At 48.0% G+C, this 10,955-nt stretch overlaps 1 protein-coding gene across 1 annotated transcript; it reads right to left on the bottom strand.

The window, feature by feature from the left end:
• Nucleotides 1–66: 66 nt before the first annotated feature.
• On the bottom strand, nt 67–10,674 carry LOC101061101 (proto-oncogene c-Rel). The gene is made up of 11 exons (XM_011602844.2): nt 10,599–10,674; nt 10,348–10,386; nt 9,121–9,260; nt 8,756–8,904; nt 8,116–8,207; nt 3,280–3,420; nt 2,753–2,857; nt 2,430–2,648; nt 2,257–2,322; nt 2,106–2,171; nt 67–1,960 (listed from the first exon to the last, which is right to left on the bottom strand). The coding sequence occupies exons 1-11, from the start codon at nt 10,603–10,605 to the stop codon at nt 1,056–1,058; spliced, it is 1,929 nt and encodes a 642-aa protein (XP_011601146.2). The 5' UTR covers nt 10,606–10,674; the 3' UTR covers nt 67–1,055.
• Nucleotides 10,675–10,955: the final 281 nt, after the last annotated feature.

Here is a 10,955-nt window from a genome sequence, read left to right as displayed (position 1 = left end):
TTCCTCGGGCCCTCGCTCACCACGCGTGGTTCACCCGACCGTTTGTACCATAGACTGACAAACCAGTGAGGAATACAGCGATTTTATTTGTACTTAACAGTAGAAAAAAACAAGTAGCACTTCATACAAAGAAATAATCCAAATATTCAATATCCCCGACTGCCAGGGGGAGAGCGCCTGGCGTGGCGGGACTTTGGCGCTTGTTCAGTCCAGACACGCGTCCATGAGAGGGTGAACAAGAAGAAATACTCTGAGAACTCTGAATAAGACACCATCACATGACATAGTCATTACAGTGGAAGGACCACACTCAAGTGTGCTTCGCTCCAACTTCCTCAATGGAAATTTTAGTACCTAGACGTTTCTTCAGCGTCTGTGCAGTTTCTCGTTTTCATTCTCAAGACTGCTAACAGGTATTTACAGAGTGCACGTCGTGGTAAAAAAAAAAGGTAACAGTGTAACGCAACAGGCGTGTGCACGGCGTGTGCGCGGCAGGAACAATCAGTTATTGTCAAGGTAGCTTTGATTAAGATGCAAATTGTTGACAATAGAAAAGACAGAGAAATTCATTCATTTCCATTAAAATATGTCGTCGGTACAAGTCAAAGTATTTTATTTATTTATTGAAGAAGCTGGAAGCAAATGGACCAGTGAGGTGACGCCCCAAGTTCCGGTTTCTGGTCGAAACCCAATGGCAAACCCGACCCGACTTGTTCTCCATGTGGGTGGAACACCCTCAATTAAGAAAGAAATACATTTTCCCACGTCAGGCCGCCTCTTTTCAAACGGCTGTGAGCTAATTTGTTCATCGTGATGCTAAGGTTGCTAAGCTAAAGGTGCGATTCTCGAGTCTCTGCGTACGTCAGGCAGAGAGAAATCAAAGGAGTCCGGAAACTTTGAGGCGGCGTGATTGGGGCCCTCGCTGGACACCGCTACAGCGGTAGGTCCTGCCGGTGCGACGAAGCCCGCTGCACCCGCGAGGAGAGGCCAGAAGGCTGAACGAGGCCACCGCCAGGCTGCTTCTCTTCTGTTCCTGCTGTCAGACTAAAGATGCTTCAGTTGTTGTGTCGGGTGGCTTTGATCCAGTCAGCCAAAGTCAGGAAGTGAGTCTCCGAGCCTGTTCTGCTATTTGAGTAGGGGTTTTGCAGATTCTTGAGAGGCTGGGAGCCGTCTTGTCTCAACTCCATGTGGCTCCCGTTGCTCACGGAACGGGGAAGCAGGTTGGTGTACGTATTTCCGTGGCTTTCCATCGTGGGCTGCATAACTGAGGCGTGGGACTCTTGTCCCACTGTGATCTGAGGCTCCTGCTTCATTTGGAAGACAGGCTGGGACCCTTCCTCCATCAGATCTTTGATAAAATCCTCTCCATCCATCCCCGCTAGGAACAAAGAGCCATTACAGCTGTTCTGGAGGGGATTGAGGGGATTGAAACTGGGCCACACAGTCTGGAGACCCTGGTTGCTGCTGCCTGGGCGGGTCTGGGCGTGAGTGTCGGGGGGAAGCACCTCTCTTTGATTCTGCATGTGGAAGAGCGGCTGGGACTGGGACTGGGGCTGGGACATGGACTGGGACTGGGACTGGGGCTGGTTTGCTTCAGCTCCTTGCGAGGTTGCATCCAAAATCTGCAAGTCCCGGATGGAGAGTTGAGGCAGAATGTGGCTCTCAAAGGTGTTGTGCTCCATCCGGTGGGGGTAACCCGATTCAGACCCCCGGCCCGGCTGCTGCTGCTGCTGCCTGCCGCCAGCGGGACACGAGAGACTGCTGACGCCAGCAGGGGTGTGCATGGTGACAGTCTCCATGGAGAGATTGGGATTCACCCACGAGTGGCCGCCGGGCACGGCTGGAGGCTGTGACGTCATCGGTGCCGGCTGAGCCCCCGGGTTGTAGACCGACGGTTGCTGGTTGAAGACCGGCGGCTGTTGTTGCATTGTTGCTGCGGGCTGTTGCCTCAGGTACATGTCTACAAAACAGAGAGAAAACCTTGAGCGCGGCTTCAATGAGTCATCACGCGCTGCTCGGAATTCGGAATGATTAAAGGCGGCAGTTGCATCTATTTCTTTACGCATCTCTTTTTAAAAAAAAAAAACTACAATCAAACAAGTCACCTTTTCTCATGGTACTCTGGGAGACCGCCTTTGGTCTGTTCATAGCCAGACATGAAAAGGGCCCACCTAAGAAAAGCCAGAAATATCTATTAAAACACACGTACACACACACACACACACACACACACAGAGGTATTACTGTTTCTCGTACTTGACAGTCCCGATATCCTCATGATGTTCTCTCTTCTGCGCTTCTTCTCGTTATAGCCATAAGGATCTACGACAATAAAAAAGAAACCCATCAATCAATGATCAGCTCCGAGCTGGGTCAGGAACTCCAGGTACCAGTTCGTCGGTAGCCCGAGGAGGTCGACCACCGCTCACCTTTATCATCAGGCAAATATCTGAAGTCCATTGATTCGCTGACTTCCTGGTCGGAGGGTCTGCGCAGCTGCATGTGCACCGTGACCGAGTCCATGATGGCGGTGTTGTAGTAGGGCGGCGTCTTGAAGACGATGGCTACTTGCCGATGAACGTCGGCCTGGGAAAAGGATCCTTTGGCCTCCCAGCCATCGGTGGAGAAGAACCGCACCTCGATATCATCTGCAGGAGAGGGGGACGATGGGAAGACGGGCCTGTTATTACTGACGCCGCATGGACGGAGCGAAATTTGGGGACATGAACATTTGGGGGGGGGGGGAATGTACCTTTCTGCACTTTATCACATAGCAGGAAGATTTCATCTCCTCCTTTGACGCTGCCGCTGTTCCTGTTGATCCGACAGATCCTCAGCTCAGCCGTGTTTGGGGCCCCTAATCACGTCCACACAGAGTTGTAAGAGACCCAAATCCAGTCTGACCTACCAGCCTGGCTAAAGTGGTTCAGTGGAACGCTCTCAGTAGGCAGCCCGGTTTTAAGACCACATCAGCCGGGCCAGTTGAGACACATGTCACATGCATGCAGAAGAGGAAGTGCTCTGTGGTAACAGCTTTGGGGTAGGGTGTATGAAAGCACTTCCTCTTTCTAAACTTGAGAAACACTGAAGTGAACGCTGAAAACTGCCTTCTGACTGTAGCCGGCGCTCACAACAGGCTCAGACGCTGCATAAGAACAGTTGCCCGTCAATTCAAATCACTCAGTCTCCTTTTCTTAAAGAATTTTAGATCAGTAGACTCTAAATAATGTGTCAAACAGGTGACACACGAGGCAATTTCACAATTCCAAAGCCACTCACTGTTGTCGTAGATGGGATTAGTGACAATGGGCCTGAGGGACTGGCTGTACTGGCCCGTCTCGTCCTGCAGGGAAACCTGGATGCACAGGCGAACCACATTCAGGTCGTACTCCTCCGTCAGCAGCAGCTGCTCACGAGGCACTGAGGACACACACGCAGACGTCATCAATGTCAGTGCTAACATGCTAATCCATCAGTTGTGTTTACTATGTTTGGGCGACAAAAGCCCCTCGAGGTGTGTGTGTGAGTCGGCGACCTCTTGGTTTTAGCTGCAAGTCAACACTTGGAGTCATATTCCGCTTATTTCCGTGGAACAAAGTGTCATTGTGAAAATGCTATTTCCCTTTGGTGACTGAAAGTAATCGTGACAGAAAAAAGAGGATCAAAACATCAAAATGCCAGTTTAAACGGGACCTTTTTGATCCTCAAACACCTCAGTGAGGTGAAAAATCATACAAATGGTTGAGAAATTGTGTGTGTGTGTGTGTGTGTGTGTGTGTGTGTGTGTGTGTGTGTGTGTGTGTGTGTAGGGGGCGGGTGGAGTTGACGTTATCGCCACCGCCGAGTCTGTAAGTTGTCCCCACAACCACAACTTTGGATCCTATTAAAAACGTCACAGATAAGCTCGGCAGCCCACACAAGTGTAGAGAGTGAGGAGCTGTATTCACGACAGACTGAGACACCCACACACAACGTGCACAGGGGTTTCACATCTGCCTCTTCCTTCATCACACAATTTCTCTCAGGCTGGCTCGACCCGAGGAGGCCATCCCCTCCCACGATGCGTCACCACGGCGATGCTCTGCAACGTCTCCCTGGGGTGGAAAAAGCGACCACAGTGCCTCCTGAGAATGCCGTGACGTGTGTGAAAGCGCCAATAATTTGTCACTCTTGTGAGTCCATAAATCTAAAATCTTTGACATTCTGACACACAAAATCTGCTGAGCTGTTACGCCCGAGAGGCACACACCTGCTGGGCCAGAAGTCAGACAGGAACTGGTCAAAAGAATCAAATCTGGATGCAGCTTTATCATCGTAAAAGACACCACACTGTCCTCTTTACCTGTCCCGCTATAACCAGTCCATTTATCCTCTCTGCCCCACTATAACCAGTCCATTTACCCTCTCTGCCCCACTATAACCAGTCCATTACCCTCTCTGCCCCACTATAACCAGTCCATTTACCCTCTCTGTCCCACTATAACCAGTCCATTTACCCTCTCTGCCCCACTATAACCAGTCCATTTACCCTCTCTGCCCCACTATAACCAGTCCATTTATCCTCTCTGTCCCACTATAACCAGTCCATTTACCCTCTCTGCCCCACTATAACCAGTCCATTTACCCTCTCTGCCCCACTATAACCAGTCCATTTACCCTCTCTGTCCCACTATAACCAGTCCATTTACCCTCTCTGTCCCACTATAACCAGTCCATTTACCCTCTCTGCCCCACTATAACCAGTCCATTTACCCTCTCTGTCCCACTATAACCAGTCCATTTACCCTCTCTGTCCCACTATAACCAGTCCATTTACCCTCTCTGCCCCACTATAACCAGTCCATTTACCCTCTCTGCCCCACTATAACCAGTCCATTTATCCTCTCTGTCCCACTATAACCAGTCCATTTACCCTCTATGCCCCACTATAACCAGTCCATTTATCCTCTCTGTCCCACTATAACCAGTCCATTTATCCTCTCTGTCCCACTATAACCAGTCCATTTATCCTCTCTGTCCCACTATAACCAGTCCATTTACCCTCTCTGTCCCACTATAACCAGTCCATTTATCCTCTCTGTCCCAGCATAACCAGTCAATATGCCGTCTCTGTCCCACTATAACCAGTCCATTTACCCTCTCTGTCCCACTATAACCAGTCCATTTACCCTCTCTGTCTCACTATAACCAGTCCATTTACCCTCTCTGTCCCACTATAACCAGTCCATTTACCCTCTCTGTCTCACTATAACCAGTCCATTTATCCTCTCTGTCCCACTATAACCAGTCCACTTATCCTCTCTGTCCCACTATAACCAGTCCATTATCCTCTCTGTCCCACTATAACCAGTCCACTTATCCTCTCTGTCCCACTATAACCAGTCCATTATCCTCTCTGTCCTACTATAACTGGTCCATCTATCCTCCCTGTCCCACTATAACCAGTCCATTTACCCTCTCTGTCTCACTATAACCAGTCCATTTACCCTCTCTGTCTCACTATAACCAGTCCATTTACCCTCTGTCCCACTATAACCAGTCCATTTACCCTCTGTCCCACTATAACCAGTCCATTTATCCTCTCTGTCCCACTATAACCAGTCCATTTATCCTCTCTGTCCCACTATAACCAGTCCATTTACCCTCTCTGTCTCACTATAACCAGTCCATTTACCCTCTGTCCCACTATAACCAGTCCATTTATCCTCTCTGTCCCACTATAACCAGTCCATTTACCCTCTCTGTCTCACTATAACCAGTCCATTTACCCTCTCTGTCTCACTATAACCAGTCCATTTACCCTCTCTGTCCCACTATAACCAGTCCATTTACCCTCTGTCCCACTATAACCAGTCCATTTACCCTCTGTCTCACTATAACCAGTCCATTTACCCTCTGTCCCACTATAACCAGTCCATTTTTGTCTTCTGTGGGAGGATGAGAATCTGAGGGAGGAAGAAACAAAATCTGCCTGCACCAAAGTGGAAATATCAAAGGTACTGGTGGAACATGTTCGGGGCGTGCGCACGTGCTGCTGGATCGGTGCATGAAAAATGTGTCAGAGGTGCTGCGGCAGCAGCTTGTTGGCTGAAGGCCGCAGCTGCACGGGTCAGGAGGCTCACCACGGCGGCAGCAGCGATGGCACTAGCAGGTGGATGTGAGGGTTAGCGTGTGCGTGGGAGCAGAGCGTGACAGCGAGAAAGAAGAGGAGTCAGGTGCCAAACGTCGCCACAAGCAACGTCTCCACTGTGATTCACAGCCACTTTCACGGTGTGTAGAATATTACACTGCATCAATACACCAGCCGTGCACGGTGTCAAGAGGGGGAAAAGAAGGGGAAAATGTTCTGTGCCCCCGCTAATCTGTCGCAGATTTGCAAAACGCGTTTGTGCATTTAGTTGAAGGAATATTTTACATGAAATACACTAACATCAACGTTTCTGATTGAAATATTCATATTTATATAAAGATGTGCGCTAAGACTTAGCATAACTAGCGCAAGCTTGAACGTCCCCCAGCTCCTTCAGGTGTTTAAAGAGACACTATTTGCTGTTGAGTTTTAGGAACACGTGATTCTCCGTCAACACTGGAGTCAGATAATCCCCTAAATTAAATCTCTGGGTGAAGCTTGACAAAGAGGACTAGAAAATCTGATGCAAAGGTCAGAACAGGTCGGTTATTCCTGTTCTCTAAAGCAAGGACAATCAGGGGAAGTTTAAACGGAGAAGGTTTACATTTATGGAACTCGTACTCAATCAAAAATTCATTATTTTAGGCAGTTTTCTCTGATCATCCAATAATACAACAGAATTCTAACAATAAAAGCCACATTATTGAAATGTGTGCCCCCGATTATAGAGTGTAAAGCTTGTTAAGGTGGTAATAATGGTCAAATACAGCTTTAAATCACAGGGAGGCTTCAGAGGACTAGAACGCCGCTTTAATTTCCCTCCAGGTGCTGTCCACAGAGGACGCAGAGGTCTGCCCTATACTGTGTCCTATACTGTGTCCTATACTGTGTCCTATACTGTGTCCTATACTGTGCCCTATACTGTGTCCTATACTGTGTCCTATACTGTCCCATAGCAGAAGGGCAGAGACAGTCGTGGCAGAAAATAACAAAGACTTTTGTCAGAAAGATGGTAAATGAAATGGCTGCTGTTTTAGCATCTGTGGTCTTAAATGTTTGTGAGCAGGTTTGAAGGACACATTCGAAGGTTAATGTGAGCTAAAGACACTCGTCAACGTTGTAAATGTCAGTGTTTCTACAATATCGGTACATGAAAATGTGCGTTTTAGCATTTAACCGATGCCGATTCATCCATTTTGTCCTTTTTCCTGAGGAATATACACATGATAGTGCGCGAACACAACGCTGCCATTGAAGACGAAGCCTTCAGCGTCTACATAGTTTTATAATCTTCATCTCTGCGAGCTGGGGAAACCCCTCCTCCCACCCTCCCCCCATCAATGAATCCCGCATTCCCAGCTCTCACGTGGCGTCCTGCATTCTGCTGGATTGAGCAACTGTGACTAAGAATGGGGAAGTAGCTCAACGCCTGTTTGTACACATGACCGCCCGTCTGTCAGCAGCATGACTGAAGAAACGCCATTAAACACAGCGTGCTGGCACAGCCACCAAATGACCAGACACACACACACACACACACATCCCGTATATACATGGAACCACACAACATTCCTGCTTATTTGGTACATTATGACCATAAACTCCGGAGTCGATAATTGGGAGAAGGAAGGGCAAATAAACTCAAATATCCCTGAAGGAGCAGCCCTGGGAGGGTCATGGTACGGTTGCCATGATTTTAGCCATTAGCTAAAGACAGCATAATATAAAACCTATAGATGTGATCGTCTGGGACACGTCACGCCCCCACCGAGCAGCGGCCTCCTCCGCCGTGTTGCTGTAACAAGGTTCCACTGAGAATAGCGCCTTAAATAAAACAGACGTTTCCCAAAAAAGCGGCGGCCCAGAAATAGGTGACCACTCTGTTTATGCTCCCCGGAGGGTTTATTGAGATTCCGTTCTCAGCCGAGACGAGAAGAATTGCAACACATTTACCCCTGAAGTCGGGGGGAGACGGAGCCACTCACCACTGAAGGGGTTGATCCCTCTGTTGATCCTCTGGAGGATTGCATCCTTCACTTCCCTCCTCTTCACACACTGAATGCCCAGATTCTGAAAACTGAAAAAAAAATAAAAATAAAACAAAGATAATAATTCAGTTCTGGTGTAACAGGTAACTTCTGATGACCAGAAAACACCTGAAGAGAAGGAACCAGCAATCAAATAAGTAAAATAGTAGTTAAATAAAGAGACATTATTTAGTTACACAGAATCCCCCCCCCCCCCCCCCCCCCCCCCCCCCCCCCCCCCACACACACACACACATTGTTTTTCATTTTAAACCCACTATAGGTGATGTCATATGGGGAATTCCCATATTGCATTCTTTATCGCAGACAAATATGCTTGTGTGTGTGAGTGTGAGCACGTGTGTGTGTGTGAATGTGTGTGTGAATGAGTGTAATTGCGTGTTTTGATTAAAATCTTTGCCATGTATCTGATAGGTCAGATAGGGGTTCTGAAACCATCTAAGAGAATGTCACAGTTGGAATACACACACACACACACACACACACACTCACGCACGCACGCACACACAGGTAATGTCTCTGGGAAAGCCACAGTAATCAAGCACAACCACAGACGACATTTTGGGGAGGCACTCACGCGATCACTCTGCGGTCGGGGCCAAACTCGGCCTCGTAAAAACCGTCTTTGCAGTCCTTCCCGACCAGGTCGTGAGGGTGCGGCCGGTACGGCTCGTTCTTGGTCACCAGGTAAACCCGAACTTTCCCTTTGCCACAATAGTTGAGGATCTGAGCGGACGGGAAGAGAGAAACAGGGTCAGGGATTAATGATTTGCTCCGGTCGGTCGGTTGTTCTACGTGTCCTTCGTCATTACGTTTACTGACAGAAAGGAACCTTTGTGTTCAACTGACACTTTCACCCACGACGGACCGCTGAGGTCCGGTGTCACGTGGTGACGAAGCCCATTTGCATGGATGTGACTGAGCTAAGTAGCGCCGACAGACCTGCAGGCTGGGGTAAGTCCTGTTGTTGTCGGAGCTGTTCTCGCCGGGGATGCTTCCAGCTGAGCGACCTTCGCACTTGTACCTGAAGCGCATTCCTCTCTGCTTGGGCTGCTCGAAGATCTGGATCTCAGGCTGCATCACTGCAGAGATCAGAGGTCACCAAAGGTCAGCGTTGGAGCGCTTCTCAGTGGGTCCTGATGCTGCCCTGCTGAGCGTTTACAGGCAGCATCAGGACCGACTCAAACCGGACTCACTCCCATCTCTTAAACGCTTTCATGTCCTCTCGGCTGCACATAGCTGGTAAAAAAACGGCTTCTTTCAACATTCAGCCGCTTCGATCAGTATCCCAAATGGAAAAGCAGCAAATCCTTTTACAGCTCGTTAAGAACAGATTTCTCTAAATGGTCCCGATAAATGAATACACAAACTGGGCAATAAAGACATGTTAGTGAATGATCAATTTAGTCAGCACATGTCATTTCACAGCTATTAACCATCCCAGCACACCTTTAATTATTAATTCATAGTGTTTGGGAGCTTTTGAGCTTTAACCAATAAAGACGTACTGGTTTATATTAGAATGAAAAACAACAAAAACCTGGTTGAACCAAGTGCATCCTTGTGGCTTATGAACCTGTTTCTACACTCCCAACCTATCACCGCAAACAGGCTGTACGTTTTAGCTGCTTTGATACATTTACAATGAAATAGGGCAACAACACATGACGCCTGTGCGAGAGAGGAACTAAATGATCCAGGAAGTCTCGGTGTGTTTGCTAAACACTGTTGGTATAACAGGCATGAAGACAGAAGTATTCCTGTGGGGCCGACGGCCATCAACAATATTGACACACAGATCTTTCGCAGGTCAGAATGAAACAAGTCCCGTCGCATTTCTGGCACTATTACAAATGTTGTGCTTCCTCATTTCGCACCAACTTCTGCACAGAGATTGAGAGGGGAACTGCAGCTCAGAGGCAGATTTCTTTTTTTTTTTTACTGTATAAAATGGTGACAATTATAGCAGCCTCTCTCTCTCTCTCCCTCTCTCTCTCTCTCTCTCTCACACACACACACACACACACGCACACACACACACATTTAACAGATGTGAATGCCCATCAAGAAAGCAAAATGAGGAAGCGAAAGCCCTCAGACTGTTTAGCTCTTTATATGTTTGACTTGTGGTAACTTGTTTTAAAAGAGGGTGTATTAAAATGTACTCACTCAGGTGTGGATCACTCTCCAGCATGGGGGGCAGAAGAACTGTGGAGGAAAAACGCAACATCGTGTGTGACATCTCTGGTTTGTTGGAAGCAGCTCTGCAGGAGCCGACCTTTAATTACCAACATCACTGTGGCAAAACATATTTAGCTCCCGTGTGTGTACAGATTAAGACGTTACACTCTTTGAAAGTGAGCTTTCAGCGTGTAACTCTTCCCTTTGCTGTGTGAGTGAGTAAATAGACTGTTACTCACCATCCATGATGCACACAGACTTACACTCCGCCAACTTTCTGTCTGTGGAAGAACTCCTGTTGACTGAGTGACAGTCAAGCAGAAGTAATATTTATGGGGAGGGAGCGGACAGGGGAATTCCCCTCGGTCACCGCCCACTTAGTCTAAAATGACCAATCAGCAGCTGCGAGAGTCACCGCTGGGCGGGGTCAAGGAGTTGCCTGTTAACGGGGATGTGGGCCAAAAACACTTATACATGCGAACTTGATGATTACCTTTACTATAAACATAGTAAAAATAAACACAGATTCCCATGTTGGTCAGCACTATTTCACAAATGTTTGATTTTTTATGTTATACATCATACAAGAACTGACT

This window comes from Takifugu rubripes, chromosome 4 (genome assembly GCF_901000725.2).
Source record: "Takifugu rubripes chromosome 4, fTakRub1.2, whole genome shotgun sequence".
Taxonomy (NCBI): Eukaryota; Metazoa; Chordata; class Actinopteri; order Tetraodontiformes; family Tetraodontidae; genus Takifugu; species Takifugu rubripes.
The sequence above is the reverse complement of the archived record's forward strand: the minus strand, read 5'-3'. Positions and strand labels throughout refer to the sequence as shown.

Coding starts and splice junctions, on each gene's coding strand:
- LOC101061101 (XM_011602844.2), bottom strand. Junction 9,261..10,347: donor GGAGAGTGATCCACACCTGA/GTGAGTACATTT, acceptor TGATCTCTGCAG/TGATGCAGCCTGAGATCCAG. Junction 8,208..8,755: donor CCCGACCGCAGAGTGATCGC/GTGAGTGCCTCC, acceptor TTTTTTTTTCAG/TTTTCAGAATCTGGGCATTC.